The sequence below is a fragment of the Lissotriton vulgaris genome, chromosome 11 (genome assembly GCF_964263255.1).
Source record: "Lissotriton vulgaris chromosome 11, aLisVul1.2, whole genome shotgun sequence".
NCBI classification, from domain to species: domain Eukaryota; kingdom Metazoa; phylum Chordata; class Amphibia; order Caudata; family Salamandridae; genus Lissotriton; species Lissotriton vulgaris.
The window spans coordinates 351,847,789-351,873,916 of NC_141699.1; the positions used below are offsets into that span (position 1 = coordinate 351,847,789).

Below are 26,128 nucleotides of genomic sequence, written 5' to 3' on the forward strand. Positions count from 1 at the left end.
CAGCATATCAATAGATTCTGTTAACCAAAATGTGCCTCCATAAAACAGAGGTTGTTATTCTTTTCAACAACTGCAAAGCATTTAGCCTGATTTGTCCTTGGCTCGTAGCATACATTCGAAGGATGTATTTAAGATGTGTCTGTGCAATGAAGAAATACTAATGGCTGATCAAATTGGTCCCTATTACTACAGCTGGTCTGGAGGTGATAAGAGTGCTTGCCAAAGTGAGTTTGCGCAGGACAGCCAGGGACAGCAGTGCCTTCTACTAAGTGAGATCACCAAATCACAATCCATGGAACATTTGCGCTATTTCACCATTATTTACAGAGACGAGACAAAAAAAGTTCACATACAAAACTGACCCCTAGACAAATTACTCATCCCAGTGTAGGCAAAGTCACATCAAATCATCTCCCACGGTGTGTGATGACATTAGGCTTTACAAGTATGCCCTTGATTTAATTCTCATGAATTAAATTGGCGGGTGAGCCAAATCCTTGAAAAATCAAGTGCATGATATACATGTATTTTTAATTATGACAATTATGACATATCTAACAATCTCAAAGCAATTTATAAATAAGCAACACATTGAATTACTTTCCAATAGGACTATGTCAGCATGCATTTTATTAGTGACCAATGAATGATTAGGACGATCTAAAAAATTATATTGATTTTTTTTCAGGTCTTTACATTCATCATGTGAACCTTTTTCTTATTTTTTTTATTAAACTAATATTAATATATAAACCGATAAAGAACAAAGAAGAAATTAGTTGTAGCAAAGTGCCACTTTTGAATCGTTTCGGACAAACATGATGGCATTGTGCAGTTCACTGTGCATCTTTCTCGGGGGCTTCCAGGTTTGCAGGTAACCTTCAGACCATGAGGACTTTCTTTGGGTTTTTATCAAGGAGTGCTCACTCCAAACACAAGCTCACTGTTAAAAAAAGAATGAAAAAATTAAAATCACAATATTCTCTATATTGAAATACAAAAACTGGAGGATGTGGCTTGTTTGTCTTTGGGATACAAATACAAATTATAATTATTGTATTTATTATGTTTTTTAGAGTTTTTGTAAAGTGCTCAAACTACTATTGCCATCAGAGAGTGCAAGTAAGAGGAAAATAGCCACAGGAAGTAATAGTGGGGTAACATGCAGGTAAGGCAGGAAAACATAGGCATAGGCCTGCAGTGGTGGAAGAATGAAGTCTCATATGTTCACCTGGAATGCAAAGATTAAGTGAATATAGGAAACTCTTAGTTGTCTGACAATATGTACCAATATAAATTCTGGGGAGGAGCAAGCAGTAAGCTGGTCTGTGTCAACAGAGGTGAGGCCAAAAGAAGAGCTACCAAGAGAGATACCAGAGAAAAGAGAGGTGAGATTCATGAGCATACATGTAGCCTAAAACCTAGAGGACAACTTAACTTTAAGCAGTGTCCCGCCCTCCTCAGAGAACAGAGGACGGAAACTATTGAAAAAGCATTTCTAAATGGCATATTTTTCTATCAACCTTCAGTATGTAGGCTTGCTGTTAAAGTGCGGCGAGCGATGTATGCTATCAAAATGTATGAGGAACCTGGGAGCATGAACTCTGTCATGGACATTTTGCTGTCACCAAATCAATGTTAACGTTTTAAAAGGGACTGATTTGTGTATATTTGTTACCATTACCCTCTGCCCGAACTATTATAAAGATCAGCCCTCCTTTAGACCTAAGGGTTAATACAGCTCGATCCAGGCTGTGTGAACTGTCACCATCCGCTATTTATTTATTCAGGTTTTTTGCGAAGTACTGGCTGTGATCTTTTGACAAAGTATTCTTCCACCTGCTGCCAACTATACATGGCCTCAGTTGCAAGGGCAGCTGGGGTGGCAGGAGAATGAGAGGGTCGTGGTGTGCCTTGATACGGAGCTGCTGCTTGCTGCCGGGGGTGATTTTGTTTTGTGCCTGCCTCACGCCCCACGCCTCGCGGGCCCCGCTTCGCGGGAGCCGCTCGAGACATACACTTTGCCAGACTTTACTGGACCATGGAGGGAGACCGACAGCTCAAGGGACTGCGAGGACCAGCCGGCGCAGTGTTTCCTAACTCGCCGCAGCTGGTCCTCTTCCCGCCCACTCCCGTTATTTAGAGACAGCTACTGACGCGCTAGCGGGACGCGCGCGGAGCACAGCTCGGAGCGAAGCCCGGGCAAAGGGCGGGCCCTCTGAGGCCCTCTGAGGCCAGAAGAGGCTGGGCTGGGCCCGAAGTCCTGATCAATTTTCTGAGTAAGTAGCAAACCATCTATTATCCCATTCATTGTGAAACTGTACGATGGCTACCGCTGCTGCTAGCTCTGCCATTGCTGGCTCGGATAAAACTGGGAGCACATTAAATAGAACCTTGGATGACTACTTTTCTAAAGCAGCGCCTGAGGGCAATAAAGAACTACTACTTGCTGAGAGGCGGGCGGATCGGCGCCGCTCAATCGAACGCATTAAAAATAGGACATTGTCTGAGCCCATTTACTTTGTTACCCTGGACAACGAAATGAATAGCATTCTGACATACAATATATCTCCAACTGCCAGTGTGCCCCTATTACTCAAGGAATGCCTAGCTCCCGCTATTTCACCTACGCAAACCCAGCCAGAGTTACAAATTGAGGCACATGATCTTCCTAGTACACCTAACTCCGTTAAAATCTTGATTTCCCCCACAATCAGGCCGGGTAAGGTAGTAAGAGGAAAAAACCAGAGGCCACTGCCACACAAAGTACATGGGCCCCCACCTTCCAAGAGGAGACGGAATAAAATGGACACAAGCAAGCCTAAGTTAAGCCATACTGATTTTGGGAAGAAGCCCAACCCTGTCACTACTATGACCTTGGAAAAGCCTGTTATCAAACAAGCTACAGTAACTGCTTCAACCCCTCCAACACTCGTGATACCAACCTCCCCATTAGCTACAGTGCCTGACGTTATCCACATTCCAATGGAAGAAGGATCGCAGCCAGCTTCTCCGAAAACTCTTTTGGACAATATAGAAATAATTGTGCGAACTTACATGCTAGCCTTATCTGAAAGACTTAAGGGAGTAGAATTAAGGTTGGGGAAAATTGAGCTGGACCTGGCAGCTCTCGGGCAATTGGATAGGCCATTAAGGTCTCAGAATGTGTTACAGCCCCAAAAAGCTTTAACCTCAATGTACACCCCCCTAATTGAAGGAGCAGCTGCAAAACCCACTAACTCCACTATTGATAATAACCAAGTAGTGGCCATTTCAGCTGCCCCTAACCACCCAACTACAGGTGTTCCATCTGGTAGCAAACCTTCCAATAACTCTAAATCAAAGCAGCTAAAAACACCCATGAGTAGACCATCTATAACATCTAATTGTACTGATACTCTAGCTAATACCCAGGCCAGGGAACCAAGTATCCCCCCGAATAGACTCTTAACAGCCGAAGAGAATGAGACCAGCCAAGTAAGAGGGGGACAGGGAAGGAGACCACCTACGGAACTTCCGCCGGAAGCTTTACCGTATGTGGTGGTACTCACTGGGGTCCCTGAGCTGACAAGTGGTAAGCGGGAAGGTTACTTCCAACTAAAAAACAAGATAATGCACTGGTTGTCATTGTACAGACCCAAAGCTAATCATGTAAACAGCAAAATAGTCCACGTTCGCCGTCTGTCTTGGCTGGGTGGAAGAACAAAAGATATAGGGGGTGACATTGTAGTTGTAAACTTCAGGGACAGAAAGGCGGTCCAATACATTTTGAGCTGGCCCTATGGCAATGAAAACAACTGTATAGTGCCACGCCCACTGACTTATTTCTACCCAAGATCCACTGTATTTCCCCCCCAACATTTAAACAACAATATCCCCTTTAATGTCCACTTTTCAAATATGGAAACAGCTAGGAACCCCGCCTATTCGCACCAACTAGTTCCACCTCCTGTGATGCATGGGTGGAACACCATACCAACTAGCCACAACTTAGGAGTAAATGGAAAAATGGCCCATCTCTTCCCATTTACTCCCTTAGAACTATCAAATAGGTTTGAGGCATTCAGTGGGTTGGAGGAGTGTGATTGATGTTTAAAGAGTATGGAAGATAACAGGGGTATTGAAATTGTCTCATGTATTTTGGGATGTAAAGAGGAAAAAGGATCTAGTAGTCCGAAGCTAGGTTCACGCACTGTTGTAACATGTGATGAAACATATAGTAGCTTGCCTGTTGCTTTACCTGTAGCGTCCCCTGGGACAAATGAGGGTTCTTTTTTGTTATCACTTGCATCAAGTCAAAAAGGTAGAGATTCCGGGGGGAATGAAAATGTGACATGTACCTTGGGATATCATCATGAAAGAAAAGATAATAGTTGTCCTAAGGTGGACTTATGTCCCGTTTTCATAGGTGCTGATGAAGTCAATAGGAGCTTGCCAGTTGTTTTACCTGTTGTGCCCCACGATTTGAAGGAGGGATCTCCCTCGTTTAAACTTGTATCATGGAATATTGCAGGGGTGCGTGTGAAACTAAGTGACCCTGACTGGAATGCATACATGAACACCTTTGACATCTGTGTATTACAGGAAACATGGGCTACAGAACTAATGCACAGGGTTGGTTACAAAACCTACCAAATAGAGGCTGTGCCTTCCCGAAGAGGTCGTGCATCTGGAGGCCTATTAGTATGGGTCAATGTTTCCATTAAATTAGGTATTAAAATGATTATCACTGACTCTCCAGACATTCTTTGTCTGGAAGTAACGACAGTGGATAATAGGGTGTTCTATCTTCTTAATGTATATAACAGTCCTCAGTCTTCCCACAAGGAATCCTCATGCATAGAGAAGTTAGAGTCACTTATGGATACATTAAAAACAGAGGCAAGTGTTATCCTATGTGGAGATCTGAATTGTAATTTCGAACCAATCACAGGGATAGCTCAATTGTTTGAAGAGGAGGACACTGCCAATGGAATACCTGCCCTGAACGAGAATAGTATGGTGGCCGGTACTGCATTGGCTTTGCAGATTACGAGGTTCTTGACTTCACATGGCCTGAGAGCATGTAACGGCCGTATCCCTTCTGACAGCCCGAAAGCCCCCACTTTCAAGAGACGTGATTATGGAAGTAACTTAGATTATGTTATCGTCTCATTTGACCTTTGGCCCTTTACAGTAGACCTAAAGGTCAAAGAGAGATATGAAAGTGACCATCGCCCTCTCGAAATGAACTTTCTACTAAGCATGTTAACAGGGCTTGATATCTCGGAGGGAGGCCATAGCCTAGCATCCTCATCCACAACTGACAATATTGTCCTTAGTAACAACCGCAGGGCGGTTAAATGGGCCTTCGTATTAGAAAAAGAGGACCTACTGGCCAATATTTACTGCACTTTTGCAGATACCCTGGACTCATATTGTCCCTATAGCTGCGACCCTAAAGAATTTATTGAGTTACATAAGTACCTTTTCAGCAAATTATTAGAAATCCTTACAAAAAAACCTAAAAAAGGTGCTGGCAGGACTAATGCAAAATCCACAGGCAAACCTTGGTACAACAAGGAATGCCGTCTTGCCAAAACTGCACTGATTAATGCTGTTAAAGGGGAAGGTCTGTTAGAAATTAGAGATAAAAGGAAGGCTTATAACAAAACAATACTAAGAGCGAAATCCTCATGGGATGAGGAAATATGGCTCAGCATGTTAACAGCCGCTAAAAACAAAAACCAGAGACAATTCTGGGAACTGGCAGCCAAGGAAAATAAACGGGAGAAAGGCTCCAGGGAGGTTTATTTAGATGAGGATACTTGGGTTAAGCACTTCCCGTCATTGTATGCAGCAAAAACTCCAACTGACGCTACAATAGACGTATCCTCGGTCATAATATCAGCTAACACCCACCCGGTAGTGTTCACTATACAGGAAACAGAGACCGCAATTACTACAGTAAAGAAAGGGAAGGCGCGAGGGCTTGATAGAATTCCTGGTGACCTGTATCTGTACAATATTGATGTTTGGGCACCCTATTTAAACCATCTACTTAATATAGTTGCGGCTAGCGACCATGTTCCGGACACATGGAATGGCGCAGAAATTATCACCATTTTTAAAAAAGGGGACCGTGGCGACCCAGCCAACTACCGCCCCATTAGCCTTTTAGATATTACGCAGAAGATATATGCCAGGCATATTCTAAATCGGATAAATTCATGGTTGGAGGAGGAGTCAATTTTATCTAAATATCAGGCGGGATTTAGGAATAAAACAAGTACTATTGACCAAGTATTTAGGCTATGCTGCTTGTATTGGAAATATGTCATCATCCACAAAGGTCACTTGTATGTGACCTTTGTAGACCTACGAGCAGCATTTGACCTAATTCCACGCGATCTACTTTGGGAAACTCTGAACAGACAAGGACTCCCAGGCGAATTACTAAAACTTGTGATGGGGTTGCATCAGGAGAACTACGCTAAGGTCAGGTGGGGCCCAAATGGGGAACTCACAGACCCGATCCCCATAAAAAGGGGAGTGCGCCAGGGTTGCGTTCTGTCCCCTACCCTTTTCTCCCTTTACGTAAATGATATTGCAACCTACATGGAAAATTGTGACAACGATTCGCCCCGACTGGGAGTGGGGAACGTGTTGCGTCCCTCCTCTTCGCGGACGACACAATTTTAATTTCGCAAACGCCACGGGGTCTACAGATCCTATTAGACAGGTTCCAAAAGTACTGTATCCACAAAGGATTAGAAATCAACATAAAAAAAACAAAATACATGGCACTAAACCCGCACAAAACTTTTAAAAGGAATTTGATGTTAAATGGGCAAAAATTAGACTACGAGCACAGTTTTACCTACCTGGGGGTCTTGTTAGACTCTGTAATGGGATGGGGCCCACAATTGGAAAAATCAAAATTGGTGTTCAAACAAAACTGTTTTCCAATAACACAGAGGTATAATAAAAGTGTGAATAAGGCAGTCACTCCAGCAATAGAGCATTTAGATATAAGGTTCAATCTGCCTCCCTGTATGGGGCGGAAATCTGGGGGCCGGTATTTAAAAAAAACTTTTGAAGTACTGGAGAATAAATTCATTAGGGGACTACTAAAAGTTCCAACCAATACCCCATTGATACCCTTATTCCTTGACCTAAATATTAAACACACAGATCAGCATGCTATATTGAGACCATTGCTGTTGTGGGTCAGATTATGGACAACTTTGGAATTATCTGACTATAAAAATGGGTTGAAGGAAGTACTAGAGCTTGATAGAGACAACAACATTTTTTGGTTTAAGCATGTAAAAAATTGGCTAATCAAGCTCGGACTAACACACTTTTGGAACGAGCCTGGTTCTCTAAACTCAGCTTCCAAGAAAATTGTTAAATTAACTTTTTGGTCATATGTGAGTCACGATTCTGTGTATATAAGAACACACGGTCCTCTCACAGAAAAATTTCTTCTGGTAAAAAATGAGGCATCTTTCGAACAATTTTCCTGATGAAATCCAGCCTCCATTGGCCAAATCCTTATATCTAAAATTTAGGTATGGAACGCTGAGGACAAAGGTAACTGAGAAAAGATGGGGAAAGACAGATAAAGACCATTGTAGCTTGTGCACCAATTACCAAAGGGAGGATATCTTTCACATATTGTTTTTTTGCCCTAGTTACGGCAAGGCAAGGAAAAGATGGATAGTCCCCTTGTGCCGTAACATTGGCTCTACTTCCCATAGGGAAGCTGGCAGGATCTTAAGTGCGGATACTAGCCAAGTAATTGTGTTCGGGATTAGTAAATTTTTATTGTCCGCTTATTTTAGCAGAAGGAAATTATCTCTTTCATTTTAACTATGAAAAACTGTTCAATTGGGCTTTCCTTAACCATGAATATTGCCTAGGCTTTGTACCTTTTAATTTTTGGCTGTCACAAATCAATTTAATGTTCTTTTAACTTTTCTACTGTTTTTAAATACTTTAATATTTAATTGACTCTGCGCCAAACCCGAAACTGTAAAATTATGTGTCCAAACATGATGAAATGTAATTTAATGTGTCCAATTATGATGAAATGTAGATGCAATGTAGTTTATATATTAGGATGCCCATTATAATGTATGAATTGATACTGTGTATATTTTATTATGAACTGTATATTCTATGTTATCTTTTATGTTGCAAATGCAACGAAATAAAGATTGAACTTGAACTTGAATGAGAGGGTAGTGGTAAACCTCAGCACAGTGCTGCCATGCTTCAGTCCCCATATGAACCTGTACCTTTACCCATCCCTTAAGAATCTCTGTGACGCCTCCCTCATGCAGTACCATGCATGAGACCCCAGGTACCATGGCAGTCTTTAGGTTTAAGTTGCCTGGGTTAAGCAAGCACCAGCTGAAAATGGTAAATCCCATGTTTCTGTTTCATCTGAGACTGCTTGTCTATCCTATAAAAGTTAAACCTATGATTTACCATGATGCCTTGGAATGCTGCATCAGCACTCACCCTTACTTACAAGACGGAGCATGCCTGTTCTGACAGAGACAAAGCGAGGCAGTCAGACCTCTGGCACTGCTCGTAGTGTATTTCTTTAATCTTCCACAGCAGTGGCCTGAGGCTTGGGGGCACCACTACATGTTTTTGGTCCCAAGTAGGATTTGGAAATCACCCCTAGGGAAAGCAAGTGGCAATGTGAGGAGGGAGGTATGCTTTTGACAGTCTCCTTCCTCTAGACACGGACAGTGCCCCATGGGAACAATGCCTTGTGGAGCACATTTCACTCATTTCTCTCTAGGAGAACCAGTGCCATGGGAGAGAGTCAAGTAGAACTTAATGATTGTGGTGCCAATCTGGTAAACCAATATTGTAGACTTTTAATGAATGTGCCCCTCATGTTGTGGCTCGAGAGTACATTTAGGGAGTTTTCTGACCTCTGGGACCTGTCTTCAGTGTGTGCCTCTGTTTGTTGTGAGGCCATTCAGAAGGTGTATCCATGGGCATTTTCATCTTCCTTTCAGTAAATATTTGTTTAATTTGTGCATGGTGTGAATACTGAATACCAAAATAGGAAATATTGTGGTACCTTAATATTGTGGACAAAATATCAAGGCCCTACTATATAGAAAGGTATATATCTACACATTTTCTATACCTAACTCCACATATATGCAAGTTGACAATATTTATCTTCAAGGCTTGTAGATGCGGTGTTAAGAATTATAAATCTATAATTCTTCTCCGTGCACATATCTTTCGATATTTTAGTTCTCAGCATTTTGTCCTTGAGATTTTTAGGTACAATGATAATCCTATTCTTAATAGCTAGTTGTAAAATCTTAGTATTCAGTTATGTGTAATAAAGTACACTTCACTTTTATAAGACAAAACACTGGCTGAACAGCAAAATTTTGAGCATTTGTTTTTTTGCAGAGTTCTGAGTCTTTAGCCCACATCCTTTACCTTGAAAAAGCTTTGGACTTCTCTGCCTCACTACCCAGAAAGTAAAGTGTTAAAATTAGGTAGTAAGTATCCAGTCCGGGTCTTCGGAGTATGGGGGACACACGACAGCATTTGTTACAGTGGGGGCCCAATATTCACTTTTTGCCCACTGACCTACTGTACCACATTCCATACAAAGGTCTAGGTATAGTTTGTTCTGGTCATGCGGGTGTCTCTATGGCCAGAGGCTGCAATAATAATTTTGATTAAACTGTTTTATAAGCATGAATTCATGTTTCCTGAACAGTACATTTGAATATTGTATTTTATTAACCATTATTACTAATTGTAAGAATTTCAGAAGAAAGAAACAATTCAATTTCAAAATGTCTTTATTTCGAATGTTTCATCATAAAAGATGCAAACAGTATAAAATACATCATAGAAAAAGACATACAACAATTCATAGATGAAGTTAAAATACAATTATACTAGCCTTGTAAAAGAAATACTAGCCTGTAAAATAGAGACTGTTGTTCCATTAAACGAAACATTAAGTCAGTTTTGCCAGGATTCAAACCTATGACCCGCAAGTTGCACACAGATCTCTGTGGTAGATGGCCAACATCCTTACCTGTTTTAGATAAGAAATCACAGCTATGGGAGCCAATAGCATAGTAGACGTGTCCTCTTTAAGATTGTTTTTTTTAACGCAATGTTTGTTTATTTTGTTTGTGAATAGATCCTGACAGCAAATATGGACCATCAGGCCCGATGCAGCTTTGTCTGTGCTCTCGCCCCAGAATTACACCAGACTGATATTGGTTGTGAGGTCGGAAACTACTCCAGAGCCCACAATGCTGGTTACTAGATGCCACAGACCATCAAACTGTTCCATAAATCAGCCTATGTTGTTTACGCACTATAAGGACAAAACTTCATTAGATCATTGTTGACATGAGAAACTATATAGGGTTTGTTGCTAGAATTGTGTCATTCAGCAGTATTGTAAATATCAGTCAAGAACAGGACATATCAAGCAAGAGCATCTATGTGGTGCTAGACTGCAGCAGAGCTCAGAGGATGAAGGCTTGTCGGTGGGAACTTGCCACCTCTTTTAACACTGAGGAGATTGAGGCCAACATTTCAAAGACAGGCAGCCGTGGCCGTTGGGGCAGACAGGAACTGTTGAGGGCAGTGCCTGCTAGAGGCCTCATGTCCCTCCCAGATATGCCTCATCTTCTCAAATGGCCCTATGAAAAGTGAGCCAATCACCTGTCAGGTGGTGTTAGTTCACTTTGGAGGCTCAGGGCAAGTAAATTACTCACCATATGCCCCGGAAAGCTGTTCTGCCACTGGCTGCCTGCCCTTGTCACATACTCTCAGAGGGACACACAATAGACTTGATTTTTAAATTTAAAGGAGTCTACCCTCATGTCTCTAGTGTTTATTGGTACCCTACTCTGCTGCACTTCAGCTGCCATTGTGCCAGCAGCCCTAGTACGCACCCTCGTACCGAAGGACTGTGATGAAGATGAGGCATTATATGATAAAATATAGTTACCTGATTCTGGCTTGACATAACTGCCACAGAGAGCACTCCTTGTGAATGAATGAAATGAAATGAAATTTCATTTGTAGAGCTCATGGCTGCCCGAAAGCGTCCCAGCGCTTGCTTAGGGAACCCGTCCTGGTATTCCCCTGCGAGATAACCCATTACTGGGCATCCCCAAGGTGAAAGCCAGGCATCCCGCTGCGAGGGGCCGTTGTGGAGATTAAGCAAGCTATTGCCCAGAGTTACAGAGTGGGACTCCATGATTGGAATAAGCCCCGAGGCGGGAATTGTCAGGTCCGGGGAAATTTTGAGCCCAAGACCCGCCGAAGCGGGGAATTGAACCCTGGTCCGGGCCAGACCTCTGCATCAGGGTCTGCCGCTCCAACCACTTGAGCCACACTTCTCCACTTGTCCTTAACACTATTCATAAGATATTGTATCAAACACATTTAACTCTTCAGAAAGCAAGTAGCCATTCCCGTGGTCTTGGTTAGATCTCTTCAGATCGTACACATTTATTTGGTATTTTTCACATACTTGTTTTTAGGTTTTGCCTACGCAGCACTTGCATTATGTTTCGTGAAATCTATTGTATTTAACATAAATCTTAAAAGGGGTCCACATCCTGCCTCCTCGCTTTCCTAGCTTTTGATTGGTTTCTGTGCTTGCCACTTGCTTTTCCTCCATTTCTATTGGCTTCAGCATAGTTTCCTGCACTTACCAATGCTTGTTACTCTTGTGCTTCCCTGATCATTTTGCCCTTTCCGAAACACTATTTTGTTTGCCATTGAGTGATCATTCCCCTTCCTCTATCGCTCCTGCTCTGTTTTCCTTTCTTCCACTTCTATTTCATACGTTCTCAGCGGGTTTATATGATCATTCTCACCTGGCTGCAGCATTTCAAGTGTGCCTGCAGGCTCTGCTTTTTTTATTTTTTCATTTATCATTACACGAGGCTTTTGGAACACATCATGCTCCAAGCCTCCATCCCTCTTCAAACTGCAATTGGTATGCTTGTCTCAATCGCACAAACCGCTGATGTTCAATGCTTTCCCTGCCCTTAACACCGCCCGCTTGCATCTTCAAATTATGTTTGGAACAAAGGGTTGGATCAGCGGCAGTATTTACATGACTTTTTTTAAATTATTTTATTTAAAGCTTGTACAGTATTACATTAGCGCTTGACAGCATACAACAGAAGTGGCTGACAGCTGCATAGACTCATAGCAAGTTATGAAAGCATAATCCATATAGCCATTCGGCAGATGGAGCATCCCAGGCACTCAATAACGTTTTTAAGGATACATATATGATAGATGCTTTTCATTGAATTTTCCAGAACATAACCTCCTTTACCCCCCACCCCGATGCATCAACACCCGGGGAGCGAAACAAATATGGGGCTGGCAAGACTAATCAACATAATTTCCTTCTGGTTCTCCAGTTTCCTTACCTAGATGATATTGTTGGTATAATCCCCAAAAACTTTTAGGGAGAATCTGAGGAGGTAATAGCTCATTGTAAATTTCAGACTGCGAATTACAATATAACATATCTTTGGACCAATCCGCCACTTTTGGAACTGGGCCCTTAGTCCAACATATTGCTACTCTGCGCTTGGCAAGTAGTAAACCCATTGCAATCAGCCGTCTGACATCTTTCTTTAGATTTTTGGTGTAACCCAATAATGCAAGCAGCGGATCTGATGTTAGTGAAAGCCCTGTAACTTTGTTTAGTGTACTAATAACCTTGTCCCAAAATTCAGCAATCTTCAGGCAGCACCAGGCTACGTGCATGAACCCAGCCTCTCCCTCGCTGCAGCGGTACCAAGCTGCCAAGTCACATAGACTGCACCAACACACTCTCTTCAGTGTGTAATAGACCCTATTGAGGAATTTGAAATGGATCTGGCGATGTCCGCCATTCAGAGAGATACGCTTAGTCGCTTTGCAACAATACCGCCAAGTACTATCATCCATAACTATTCCCAGGTCACCCTGCCATTCTAGTCTGGCTTTCGTAGATTGCGTCCTCATGGTTTCCTTCGTCAAGTCATAAATAGTAGTAATGTTGTTAGAGGGGGAGGGGGAGCGTAGAAGGTAAATGAGGGGCAATAATTCTGGGGGTTCCTGCATGTCGTCCCCGAGCAACTCATGTAAAGCATGTCTAACTCTATAAAAGTGGTAGTGTGTAAGTGATGTAGCGTCATGTCCCTAAGCCTCAATGTCTGCCCACCCACGAACCCCACCATCTGAGAATAAATCTCCCATCTTATTAATGCCTAGTGTCATTAAGGCCTGTACGACTTCTTTTTCTCTACTACAGCCAGTGGCACCACTCCATAGGTATCAAGGGAAAGTACATAAGTGCTCTTTAGTATATCCTGCCAAGTGTGTACTGTAGAGTTAATAGAGTCCAGTGTACCAGCTCTCCTGATGGGAGCTTTGAACAGCTTTTGCTGGAGAGTGAGAGGGTCAGCTGCCACCCTCTCAATCTACAAGTGCAAAAGATTCTGTGGACCATGAATCCAGTAGTGCGCATGGGAGCACTGCACAAATCTATAATATAATTCTAGATCTGGTGCGTTGAGGCTGCCCATGGAATAGGGCAGTGTAAGAGTGTTCCATTTAACTCTAGACTGCTTCCCAGCCCAAGCAAGCTTGGTTAATAATGAGCAAAGAACCCTGAACATGTGTTTCGGGAGAGTTATCAGAATGTTTTGAAACAGGAATAGAAATCTAGGGAGAACTATCATTTTCATGAGGGAGATGTGGCCTATTAGTGATAATGGGAGTCCAATCCAACGGTTAATATTGTCTTCAAGCCTAGGGACAGCTTTCTCATTGAGCACCAATTTCGAGTTTTTGTGCATTTGTATACCCAAGTATTGAACTGGATCAGAGGTCCGTTGCAATGGGAAGTCCATTGTAATTGGTGTCATGGAAGGGGTCAGAGGAAAAATAACTGATTAGGCCCAGTTGACTTTGAGACCTGATGCGGCGCCGAATCGCATGACCTCATTAAGTATTGTGGTTAGATTGGTTCCTGGCTCCCGAATGTACAAAAGCATGTCATCAGCATACGCTGATAGGATGAGATTGTAACTAGGGAATCAAATTTCCCTGTGCCCATGGTACTCTCTCAGTACATATGCCAAAGGTTCCACCACTATGGCGTTCAGCAGGGGAGACAGTGGACAACCCTGTCGAGTGCCTCTTGAAATCGCAATGGGAGACGTGACATCAACGACCCCAACCCTGGCTACTGGCATGTTATAAAAGATTGTTATCCGATTGAGGATGACCTCTCCTACACCCACTCACCGTAATACTGCCTTCATAAATGCCCACTCCACAGAATCAAATGCCTTCTCTGCGTCTATGACTGCTGGATTTGTATGTTGAATTGCTCCGAATACAGTTCTCAGGTTATACGTTAGAGTGTGTCCTGGAACAAAGCCGGCTTGCTCCCGTCTGACTATGTACAGGACTAACGGAGCAAGTCTGTTCGCTAGGATTTTAGCAGAGATTTTTGTGTCCACATTTAAAAGTGACAGTGGCCTGTAGGAGGAGCATTCATTTGGGGGCTTTCCTGGTTTCAGCAAGATCACTTTCAACGCCTCCCTCATTGAGGGGGGCATTACTCCTTCCACTATTTCTTCAAATAGTGTTGCTAAATGTGGTATGAACAATTCCTTAAATGCGTAATAAAATGTCACTGTGAGCCCATCTTGTGCTGGAGTGCTGCCATCCTGCATAGCATTGAGTGCAATACGGATTTCGTTGGGGTCAAGGGGGCCCATAAGATGCTCTCTGTAAGCGTTGGTAAGCCATGGCATTTGTATGTGCTCAAGGTAGTCTTGCATTGCGATGTTGTCTGGAAAAATCTTAGAGCTATACAGCTCTGTGTAATACCTGCAGAAACTATTTGCAATCTCCAGAGGCTCAAGCAACAGACCACCATCTTCGCCCCATAGCTCCACGATCAAGGCGGATTCTCTGTTGCGTCTTTGCAGTGCAGCAAGAACTGAGCCAGGACACTCACTCTCGCCACATGTCTTAGTTGAAGCATACTTGCTCATGTGCTTCACTTCGCTGTCTGCAACCTCATGATATTCCTCAAGAGCTTTTTTGTGATCTTCTAGGACCGGAGCGTCGCCACCCTGCAGGAGGTTTTGCTCCATCCAAGCCAATTGCCCTTCGAGTGTTGACAGTCTATTCCTTAACGGGCGGAGCACTCCAGCATGTTTACAGATAGTAACCCCTCAAATAAATACTTTAAACGATTCCCACACCGTGGAGAAATGGTCAACCGACTCAACATTCGTATTAAAAAAGTCTTCGATGGATGTGGCCAACTCTGTTTTAAAAGCAACGTCTAATAAGGAATATGGGGGAAGCCTCCATATTGAGGGAGCGTTCTTCTTTGGGGGAATGTCAACGTCCAACAGTACAGGGGAGTGATTCAAGAATGAGAGGGGGAGAGGCTTGCAAACTCCCACCCGAGGTAATAGCGATCTGGAAATCAACCAGTGATAAAATCTCGTGTGGATGTTGTGTGGTGCAGAATAGTGGGTGAATCCCCCTGCGCCATGGGATCTTGTGCGCCGTACATCTATAAGGCTTAATTGCACATTAATGTCCCATATGGCTCTAGCAGCTGCCGGGGGGCGATAGGAAGGTCCCTTAAAGTGGTCTAGGAGAGGGTCCAAGACACAGTTGAAATCGCTCCCCAAATCTGTAGTATGTCAGGTTCTTTCAACATACAGGCGGCCAGAGTATAATAAAAGTACATATCATTGTAGTTTGGGCCATAATAAATGTTGACTAAGTGTACATTGATGCTTTGCCCATGACACCTGGAGATCAAATATCGTCCATTGAGGTCGATGTCTAATCCTTCCAAAGTGATACCTGACTTTGGCTTTACCCATGTAAGTACTCCCCTGGCATGTGTAGTGAACCCAGCTTCATTGAAATGACCGTGCAGTCGCTTATGTGTAAGCATACAACTATTGGGGGCAAATATGTCTCTTGAATAAATGCAACATCCATAGCATGGCGCCTAAGATAAGCTACAACTTTACGCAACTTCCTAAAGTCGTTAAGGCCCCTAATGTTCCAGGCCAGGAAACAGATCCTATTACGAGGGTCATGTATTATATTAGATGCTATCCAGTATGCTATCTGTCTATTACCAACCACCATTCTCTCTGCGATATCAGCCAACTCTGAACATTATGTATATATTGATTGTATACTGCAAAGTTAAAAACAAACCTCCCCCCCACCCACGTCATGCAAACCCCAACTTAGCATAGACGATACTCTGCCCACCTTCTAATAACAAAACATTGCCCTGATTAGTAAAAGAACAACAAAAAGAAATGACTTCCTTGTCATGAAGTGAGTAACACGCATGGGCGGATGTTACCGGTGTAAAACTGCTCCATGTTGCCGGCTCCAACTGTATAGGAAACTAAAATACTTCCCAGCCTTAGCATAAATAACACAGTTACATAAGACATTTATGAGAAAACAGCGGCACCTCAATTGACAATGATAATGGACTATTATCTGGGATTGATAGGAAGGGATATAAAGAGGAACGCTCTCCCCAGTAGACCGTCTAAGCTACTACCATCCGATAGCTATGGAGTAGTGCAATCGCTTACATTGGCATTGGCTTAAATCGTACAGGGTAACAGCGTAACTTCAAATAATTTCCCTTCTCTCTACACATATTATGTCTTCACACTATGTTACCTTACTGATCAATTACTGGATGCTTGCCAGGCCGCCCCTTTACAACTCGCAATTAAGTTGTGCATGCCGACCTATAGAGGAGAGTTATAGGAAAATGCTGTGGACAGTATACTTATAGTAGTTATTGCTCATCTCTGTCTGAATCCGCTCCTCCTGCATCAGCAGCAGTCAGTTTTTCCCTTGCATGGCTTATCGTTTCCTTTCAGGCAATGCAGTATTTGTTTCGGGTCTGTAAAAATATGTGATTTCCCATATACCTGAATGCGCAATTTAGCGAGTTACATCATATTATAGTCTAAGTTCAGATCCAGTAGTTTCCTCTTAATAGGCAAAAATTGTTGACGGGCATCCTGGACTTGTGTAAATGTCCATGCTTTCATAATGCAATGCTTGTAGCTCCCTGGCCTTGCATAGGGCTGCATCCTGATTCCTGGAACTAAGCAACTTAGCTATGATGGGTTTCGGGGGGCACCCGGAACCGGTCTGGGGGACAGGGACCTATGGGCCTGTTCTACAAGGAACACTGTTGAGAAGGTATCTCTGCCAAACAGGGTGACCAAGAGGTGCTCCTCGAAGAGTTCCATGTTTGGGATGTTGGTGGATTCTGCAATGTCAATCAGCCTGATGTTATTGCGCCTGGAGCACGCTTCTTAATCCTCTGCCTTACTTTGCACTGAATGTAGGAATTTGTCTATCTTTGTCTGGGCGAGCGAACCAGACGCCACAACGTCTTTTGCGTCTGAGACCCTTTTTTCCACTGCATCGAGCCTTTTCGTATGTTTGCCGAGGCGCTCATACATTCTGTCCATACGGAATGCTAATACGTCAATTTTGCCATCAATTTTGGTCAAACTGCGTTGCTTCAAGCATGGATCTGCTTTGGCATCACCTGCTTCAGAGCCAGTTTGAGGCGTTCTTATCCAGAGCTTGCTGTCTAGGCGTTATACAGGGTTCAAAGTGTAGCTTAGATTGCGATTTGTCTGTACGCCCCATCGTGTTCAAAATCAGTGCATCCCCTTTATAGTTAGTCTTTGCCAAGGAGTAAGGTAAGGACACACCGAGCTGCCAGACTCCAAAAAATCAAGTAATCACCGTGCCTGTAGACCCCCAAGACACAGGTGGAGGCCAGTCTGATTGTTTCTTATTGGTGATCGCTGGTAAATTGCTGGTCATGTCTTGAGCCACCAGAAGGGGACACACACAGTATTCACTCTTTGGGTGCTGCAAAAGATCACCCTATAGCATCCATGTAACCTCTGTGCAAATACAGAAGTACAGGCAGGGCCTACACCCCTATATGCAGATCACGATGAAGGGGGGAGCGCTCACAGCTCCACCCACAGCAAAGTCCCCAAATGTCTATCCTCGTGGTGTCCGTAGGATGATGGCAATTCAGGGCAGCCCTTCGGGTCGCATTCGCTAGGCCGTGTGGTTAATCCCCAGGCTCCCACCACCATGCAAGATTGGAACTTCCTGTCTCCCCACAGTGATGGAGTGAAGCACGGGTGACCACCAGGAGCGCGTCCCAGCTCCCCATGGGCCCAAAACAAGATAGCAGAGATGGCGGCAGGCCTCTCTACTTGTGAACCAGCAGTTCAGTGTAGTCCCCTTTGATCGAATGCAGTGAGGCCTCAGATCGGAGCTCCCATTACTGAGGGGCAGAAACTATACGCATCTACTGGGACAGTGTCCGTTACTCGCGAGGCATCGATAGGTCTGTGGCATTCTGGAACAGGCAAAGTCCCACCTCACAGCGGCAGCCAATTTACCTTTGTGTCTGCCGCAGGCCAGACAGCGTCACGTATCCACCCGTAGTCTGGCAAAATCAAATCCGGCAACCAACAGGGTATTCGAGACAGGATTCTCCGCCCGATGAGAACTGCAGGACTCTCTGCACAGTGCTGGCTCACCTCAACCAGGCCTGACGCAGCCCAGACGTTCACGGTTCTCCCTCCTCTCGCAGAGGCCTCACCCCAGGCCGCCGGCGGTGCCCGATCTCAGCATTTCAATGGTCCCAGAGTGCCGAAACAGCGGGAATCATGAGCCGTGCCACCCCCCCAGTGTACTCGGCTTGGATTGCACCGTCCAAAGCTGGCTGGTTTAGAGGATCATGAAGGATTAGTAGCCGGGCTTATGAAGCTGGGATAGAAAGCAGCCATCTTGGAGCCAGGCAAGCTCTGTCCCCATGTACATGACTTTGTTTCCTGTGTTGCAGAAGGCATAAAAATAAATTTCAAACGAATGATGCTGTACAATTATTCATCATTCGTCGCAATGCAGCCACATTTCCAAATGTATTCATACCGTAACAAATCTGAACTGCACACAGACTAAAATGTTTGTTTGGCCTATGCTCCTAACTTCATACTTGCAAATTCAAAAAGTAGTTGGCAATGAAAGACAGGGTAGCAGATGTAGAGTGTCGGGTCTCCGTATGGCCTGACACATGTGTGCTAGAGGGCCCATAGACACTGCCTACAAAGAACACACACCACACATGGAAACACAGTTTCATAGTTTTTACTTTTCTCAACAAGGGCGGTAGGGAAAGGTCCCTTGTACTAAATTAGAACTCTCTTAGTGGAAACATACTTCTCCCACAACAATCTCTACTTGGTTAATATTTATTTCTCACAGTCCAGACAGTTGGAGTGTATCACTATACAAAATGAAGAGAAAACTTTGCAGTCCTGGCACACAGTCCTGGTATATAGTCTTGCAGGGTTGACTCTCCTCTTCTAACTGCACTGCTTCCACACTGTGGTCCTGGCCGGTGCTTCCCAAAAGGCAAACAGAGAAAAGAAAGGACACTACAGTAACTGTCTGTCTGTTTTGTCACTAGAATATAGGGTGCTCCCCATCACCAAAAAGGTCACCACAAGTAGTGTGATATAAAAGGTGCCCTTTGGGAAAGGTCAAGGTACAGGGTTCTTGGGTCAAGGGTGTGCCAAACATTCAAAAGCAAGTGCCCTTATTTACGCAAGAAACCCCAGAAACCCTTTTCCCTCCAACCTCCTCCTCCACCCTTCCCTCCACATCACTTGCCTGGAGCTACGGTCCCCTTGGACCGTAGCGTTGGGTATCTCGGTGTCCTGTGGCCTCAGGGAACTACCGGATACGAGCCCGTTGTATTTTGGAGGATTCCCCTCCTGTAGCGTTGTGTCGACCTTCTTGGACGTCCCGTTCGTCTCTACTCGTTCCTCCGCTTCCACCGCCACTCTGCTGTGTCCACCCCCTGGGCTCTCCTCCGCATTCTCTCCTCTTCCTGCCACCTCGCAATCAAATCGCCAATCTCCCCCACCTGAGATAACCATCGCCTGCCTCCTCCCGTCATCCATTCTCACTCTCCTCCCTCCGCGAGGCTAGTCTGCTGATTGTCGCATCGAAGGGCGCCCAGCCGGGCGCCATCTTGGAATCCTCGGCTATTCGGTTTTCTGGCCAGCCCCTACCACACACAGTATGGGTGAAAACCCAGTGCTGCCTCCGGCCGCTTTATTTATCTCCTCCGGGTGAGCCCCACCTGAGGAGTGCTACAGGGTGCAACTTAATATTGCAGAGGCCGGAGGGCTTCTAAATCCCTCCTTTCCTTTAGTGACTACTCCCACTCAGCTGCGGCCATCAGGGAAACACCCGAAGTCAATGCTGACTTTTGACCATGGCTCACTGCTGGGTTCTTCGGTGAGACCTGGTGCTCGCTTTGGATCTCCCCTTGTGATCGCGCACGAGTGGCACCGATGAATTGCCTCGTCTACCAGGGCATCCATCCCTGGAAACCACACTTTTACTGCGGAGATGGGCTTTGGCCTTTGCCACTCCTTGGTGTTGCCACTTGTTGCCATGTGAATTGGTCTGCTGTGGTCAGCGACCAGGCGCCATTCAGAAAATGCTGCCACATCCTGTGTTCCAGTGCCTCCTTCACCTTTGCCAGGTTCCCATCTCGATCAGTGCCCCTATCTTCTCCAGCATTAGCGTTTGAGGCATGCCTCCTGGGTGATCATTCTGACAAACTCTTCCATGTGCTCTACTTCCCAGCGGGGCAGCAGTGCATCTGCTGCAATGGGGTGGCATGACAGGTAATCAGCAGGGTTGCTAGCACCCGGACAAAAGAGGACATTGAATAGTTAGGCCCAAAATAGCACTGCCCATCTTTCTATCCTGGGAGGTGCCAGGCGCGTGGTTTCAGTGAACAAGGAAATCAGTGGTTTGTGATGTTATCACCCTGAATTTGTGTCCATAGAGATGGAGGTCGAATGTTGGCAGGCCCACTTGATGGCGAGAGCCCCCCTCTCAATTTGAGCATTTTCGTCTCAGATAGCACTTGGCTCACATACACCACGGGAAGCCAGTCTTTGTTTGCGTTTTCCTGCAGAAGTATGGCTCCCAAGCAAACTAGGCCCAAGTCTATGGCTAGCTTTGTGCCCCTCCCTGGGTGGAAGTATGCCATGAAAGTCTTGTCCATCAGAGCGTCCTTGATAGCGTGGAAGACTGCGTTTGTGGGCGAGTTCCATTCCCAGGGAACACCACTTTGTGTGCGGGCTCTCAGGGGTTCCGATAGAGAGGCAAGGTTCGGTATGAAGCGATCACAGTAGGTAGCCATCCCCAAATCCCCAGAAAACTCCGGACCTCTGTCGGGGTGGTGAAAATCTGCACAGCCTCGATGGCGATAGCTTTCTTCAGATCTGCTTGGAAGCCATCACAGGAGAATATGTATCCGAAAAAATCGACAGAATCCTAGAAGAATGAGCATTTGGCTTTGCTGAGGGTAAGGCCACTGACCGCCAGACGTTGGAGCGTGTCCCGAAGATGCGCATGATGTTCCTCTAGGCTGCTTGAGAATATCAAAATGTCGCCACTGAGGTTCAGGACGCCCTACAGACCTGACAGAGCCTCCCGGATGGAATTTTGTAAGACCTCTGCAGCTGATGACACCCCAAAACTCAGCCATTTGTATCGTCTCAGGCCCACATGAGTAGAGAAGGTAGTAATATACTGGCTCTCAGGCGCAAGCTTGAGCTGGTGGTACCCTGAGTTTAGGTCGAGCTTGGAGAACCACTTCACTCCTTTGAGATCCACTACAATGTCGTCCATGGTGGGTGTCAGGTGGTGCTCCCTTTTCACTGCCTGGTTGAGGAGGTGCATGTCAACATGGAGTCTGATGGCCCCTGGCTGCTTGGGCTTTGGGGCGATGACCAGGGGTGACACCCAGGAGGTTGGACCAGTGACTTTCTCAATAATGCCCAGCTCCTCTAGTTTTCTAAGCTCATCCTCCACTTGCGGCCATGGGTGGAAGGGAACTCTTGGGTGTCTCAACGCCTTTGGCTGGATCGATGTGTCAATATGCAGCTTGAATTGTTTACCTTTGAGTTTGCTGAGACCCTCATATAGTTGCTGGAATTCACACAGGATGGTCCGCATGCAAGTAGTAGATTTGGCTGGTGAAGAATACCAGCCTCAGGTCTTCTGCCGTGTGGCAGCTGAGTAGCGTGCCCTTTTTTAGTCTTTAACATGAAATCTGGCCCTGGTGGTTTGCATTTTGCTAGCTACCTCTACTTCAATCACTCCTCTCAGAGGAAGGGGTTCCGTCCCACCGTAGATGTACATTTTTGCCTTGGAGGGGGCCACAGGGGACAGGGTGTGAGGCACTCATACTGCCCTAAATCCATGCCATTCACAGATGCTCCAGTGTCCCTAAGTCCATTTAAAGCAGAGCCTGCCACTTAGATGGTGCACATTGGAGGCGGCCACCGATGCAGTTCAGTACAGCTGGTAAAGGACAGCACAAATGCGTTACCTTCTTCTCCTTCCACATTGAACCCCTGACCTGGTGGGATGACATCTTCCTGCACGAGCGGGTCTTCAAGCGAGAGTTGTTTGAGGTTGGCTGGCATCCTGTGTGGCCTGCCAAAGGTGATTTTCGACTTCCCTCTCTGACAGACCTTTGCAAAGTAGTTCGGTTTGCCGCACCCGGAGCAGATTTTTCCTTTTGCAGAACAGAGACCGGGCGTGGAGTGTTCAGCACCGCAGTTTCCATAGGGCCTACCCATGGCATTTTAGGGTTGGCACGGGCACGGCCTGGCTGCTTTTGGATGGCATCCATCCTTTCTTCATTGATGTGGGCCGGTCTGGAGGCTCCAGGTGTGGCCGGGTGCCTGTTGAGGGCCACTTCCATGTCGTCAGCTCGAGAATTTGAGAGCTCATGTGATCGAGCTAGTATGAGGATGTCATTGAGCGATATCCCTGGCTGCCTAAGGATTAGCCGCCATAGCAGCCCTGACCGGCACTGTTGGATGAGTTGTACGTGTATCTCCTTCTGCTGGTCATGAAAGGTGTATTTGCTTGCGAGTTTCCTTTGGCGAGTGTAGAAAACGTCCACAGATTCATTATCATGATCACCAGTTTCAGGGAGAATCTTAAACAGGTCATACAGCTCCCTCCCCCGCAGTAATTCATGAGCAGCGACCTCTTGATGGCTCTGTCCGTCTCTCTCATGCCTCTGAAGTAGTGTTTGAGGCGTGTGATACAAGATCTCCAGCGCTGTGGCGGGGTCGGAGAGCTCACTGAATGGCTGGTTGTGGTGTTGTGGTGGCGGGGCAGCGTCTCTTGGCGGCCCAGCTGCGCTGGCTTGTGCTGGTGTGCTCATGATGTGATAACTGGTTTTGTGTGCTCGTTGCGGCAAGAGTGAGAGATTAGCAGGGGAAGGGCTGGGCCTCTTGCTGCTCTTCCACGGTGCCTTGCCTGGTATCTCCTGCAGTCTTCAATGATGGGGGGAAGGGGTTGTGGCCATATATAACAGGGGAAACTCTGAGCAGCGAGTCTTTTTCTTTCCTTTCCTACACTCACCGCATGCACACAGGACTCACCGGTCGGCTGCAGCATCTCCACCTGAGGGACACCAAGTCTGGGCGCCTGCGCGGTGTAGCGGGACCTCGGGCTGCTGCAGTGGGAGGCTGCGAACCAAGACATTAGGTGAAGGGCAGGTTGCAGCTGGACTGGTGCAAGGGGACACTGCACGCCGATTCTGGCCAAGAATGCTGGTGAACGTTGAGTGAGCCATATGGCAACGTTCTGAAGAGGCTCACTCTGACCGCTGCACCAGACAGCCGAAAGTGGAGGACGTGGGAGGTGTGGGTTAGCACCGGCCTTGTTGCTAGTGTTGTTGCTAGTGTAGAGTGTTGGGTCTCCGGTACAGCCTGACACTTGTGTCATTCTTCCACAACAAGATTGCAGACATCCACAACAGCTTCGACAACCAACCCGGAGCCCAACCCACCCAACCACTTGCTGAACACTCTCCCCCCGCGAACACCCTTAACAACTGGAACCCAATCTCCACTGAGGACACCATCCGCCTGATGAACTCCATCCACTCATGATCCCCCACTGACCCATGCCCTCATCACATCTTCAACAAAGCAGACTCCGTCATAGCATCGCACCTTCGAGACGTCATCAACTGCTCCTTCAACTCCGCCACCTTTCCGGAAAACTGGAAACACGCTGAACTCACCGCCCTTCTGAAAAAACCCACAGCGGACCCCACCGAACTCAAAAATTACCGCCCCATCTCGCTCCTTCCATTCCCGGCCAAAGTCATCGAGAAAGCTGTCAACAACCAGCTCGCCGCCTTCCTCGAAGCCAACAAATCCCTCGACTCCTCACAATCTGGCTTCCGAGCAAAACACAGCACTGAGACCGCCCTCATCGCAGCAACAGACGACATTCAAACTCTACTGGACAATGGAGACACAGTCGCCCTCATCCTCCTCGACCTCTCTGCAGCATTCGACACAGTTTGCCACAGCACCCTTTTACAACGCCTCAACAACATCGGAATACATGGAAAAGCACTTGAATGGATCACCGGAAGAACCCAGAGAGTCCGCCTTCCACCATTCAAGTCCGAGGCCACCGAAGTCATCTGTGGCGTACCACAAGGATCCTCTCTCAGCCCCACCCTCTTCAACGTATACATGAGCCCCCTCGCGACCATCGCCCGCCAACACAACCTCAACATCATCTCTTACGCGGATGACACTCAACTGATCCTTTCTCTCACCAAGGACCCCAGCACCGCCAAAACTAACCTACACGAAGGAATGAAAGAAGTTGCTGAATGGATGAAACACAGCCGTCTGAAACTGAACTCAGATAAAACAGAAGTCCTCATCCTAGGTACATCCCCCTCTGCATGGGACGACTCTTGGTGGCCGGAAGCCCTTGGAAAAGCACCCATCCCGACAGACCACGCACGGAACCTAGGCGTTATCCTGGATTCTTCACTTTCAATGAACAGACAAGTCAGCGCCGTATCCTCATCCTGCTTCAACATTCTTCGCATGCTCAAAAAAACATTTCGCTGGATCCCCACGGAAACCAGGAAAACAGTCACCCATGCTCTGGTCACGAGCCGACTGGACTACGGCAACACCCTCTACGCAGGCACTACCGCTAAACTCCAAAAGAAACTCCAACGCATCCAAAACGCCTCAGCCAGAATCATATTAGACATCCCACGCAACAAACACATCTCTGATCACCTGAAAGACCTCCACTGGCTACCCGTCAATAAGAGAATCCCTTTCTGACTGCTAACCCACGCACACAAATCACTCTACGACATCGGACCAGAATGCCTCAACTCAAGACTGTCCTTCTACACCGCCTCCCGCCAACTACGCCCCTCCAGCCAAGCCCTCGCCACTGTACCTCGCATCAACAAGACCACCATGGGAGGCAGATCCTTCTCATACCTGGCTGCTAAAACATGGAACTCACTCCCCACTCACCTTCGCCTTACCCAAAACCACCTAGCTTTCAGAAAGCAACTTAAAACGTGGATATTTGACAAGTAATCCTCCTCCCCCTCCTTAGCGCCTTGAGACCCTCTGGGTATGTAGTGCGCTATATAAATTCTCTGACTTGACTTGACTTGTGCACAAGAGGGCCCACAGACACTGCGTACATAGAAGACACACCACAGATGGATACACAGCGTGGGTGAAAAACCCCGAGCGGTCTCCGGCCCCTTTATTCATTGTTGTGTTCTAGTGAAGAAGAATGAGTGTTCTAGTGTCTGCACGCCTGTGAAGCAACAGGCGTGCAGCGCGAGGAACACGTGACCGGTTGCCTAATAAAGGGGCCCCGCACGTACGTCGGCACTTGGCGGCGACGTGCAGAGCAACACAGTCATCCCAGTGTCCGGGTCTTATTTATAGTCGGGCCCACTGAAGGCCATCCCGTGCAATCTAGGTGCCCCCCTGAGAGTAGGCCCCCAGATCATAGCCCCAGCTATTCCTGGCCCCAGTACACAACAACTGGCGACGAGGGTGGTCGTGCCCTCGCTGTGTACGCCACGTGTGCACCACGG

General features: G+C 46.2%; 1 protein-coding gene across 1 annotated transcript in view; it reads right to left on the reverse strand.

The window, feature by feature from the left end:
• Positions 1-698: 698 nt before the first annotated feature.
• The window catches only part of LRRC74B (leucine rich repeat containing 74B), a 323,752-nt gene continuing 298,322 nt past the window's right edge, over positions 699-26,128 (reverse strand). Inside the window, exon 13 of the mRNA XM_086943322.1 lies at positions 699-943. Within this exon, the coding sequence (XP_086799448.1) occupies positions 913-943 (31 nt within the window). The 3' untranslated portion in view covers positions 699-912. The remainder of the gene's footprint in view (positions 944-26,128) is intronic.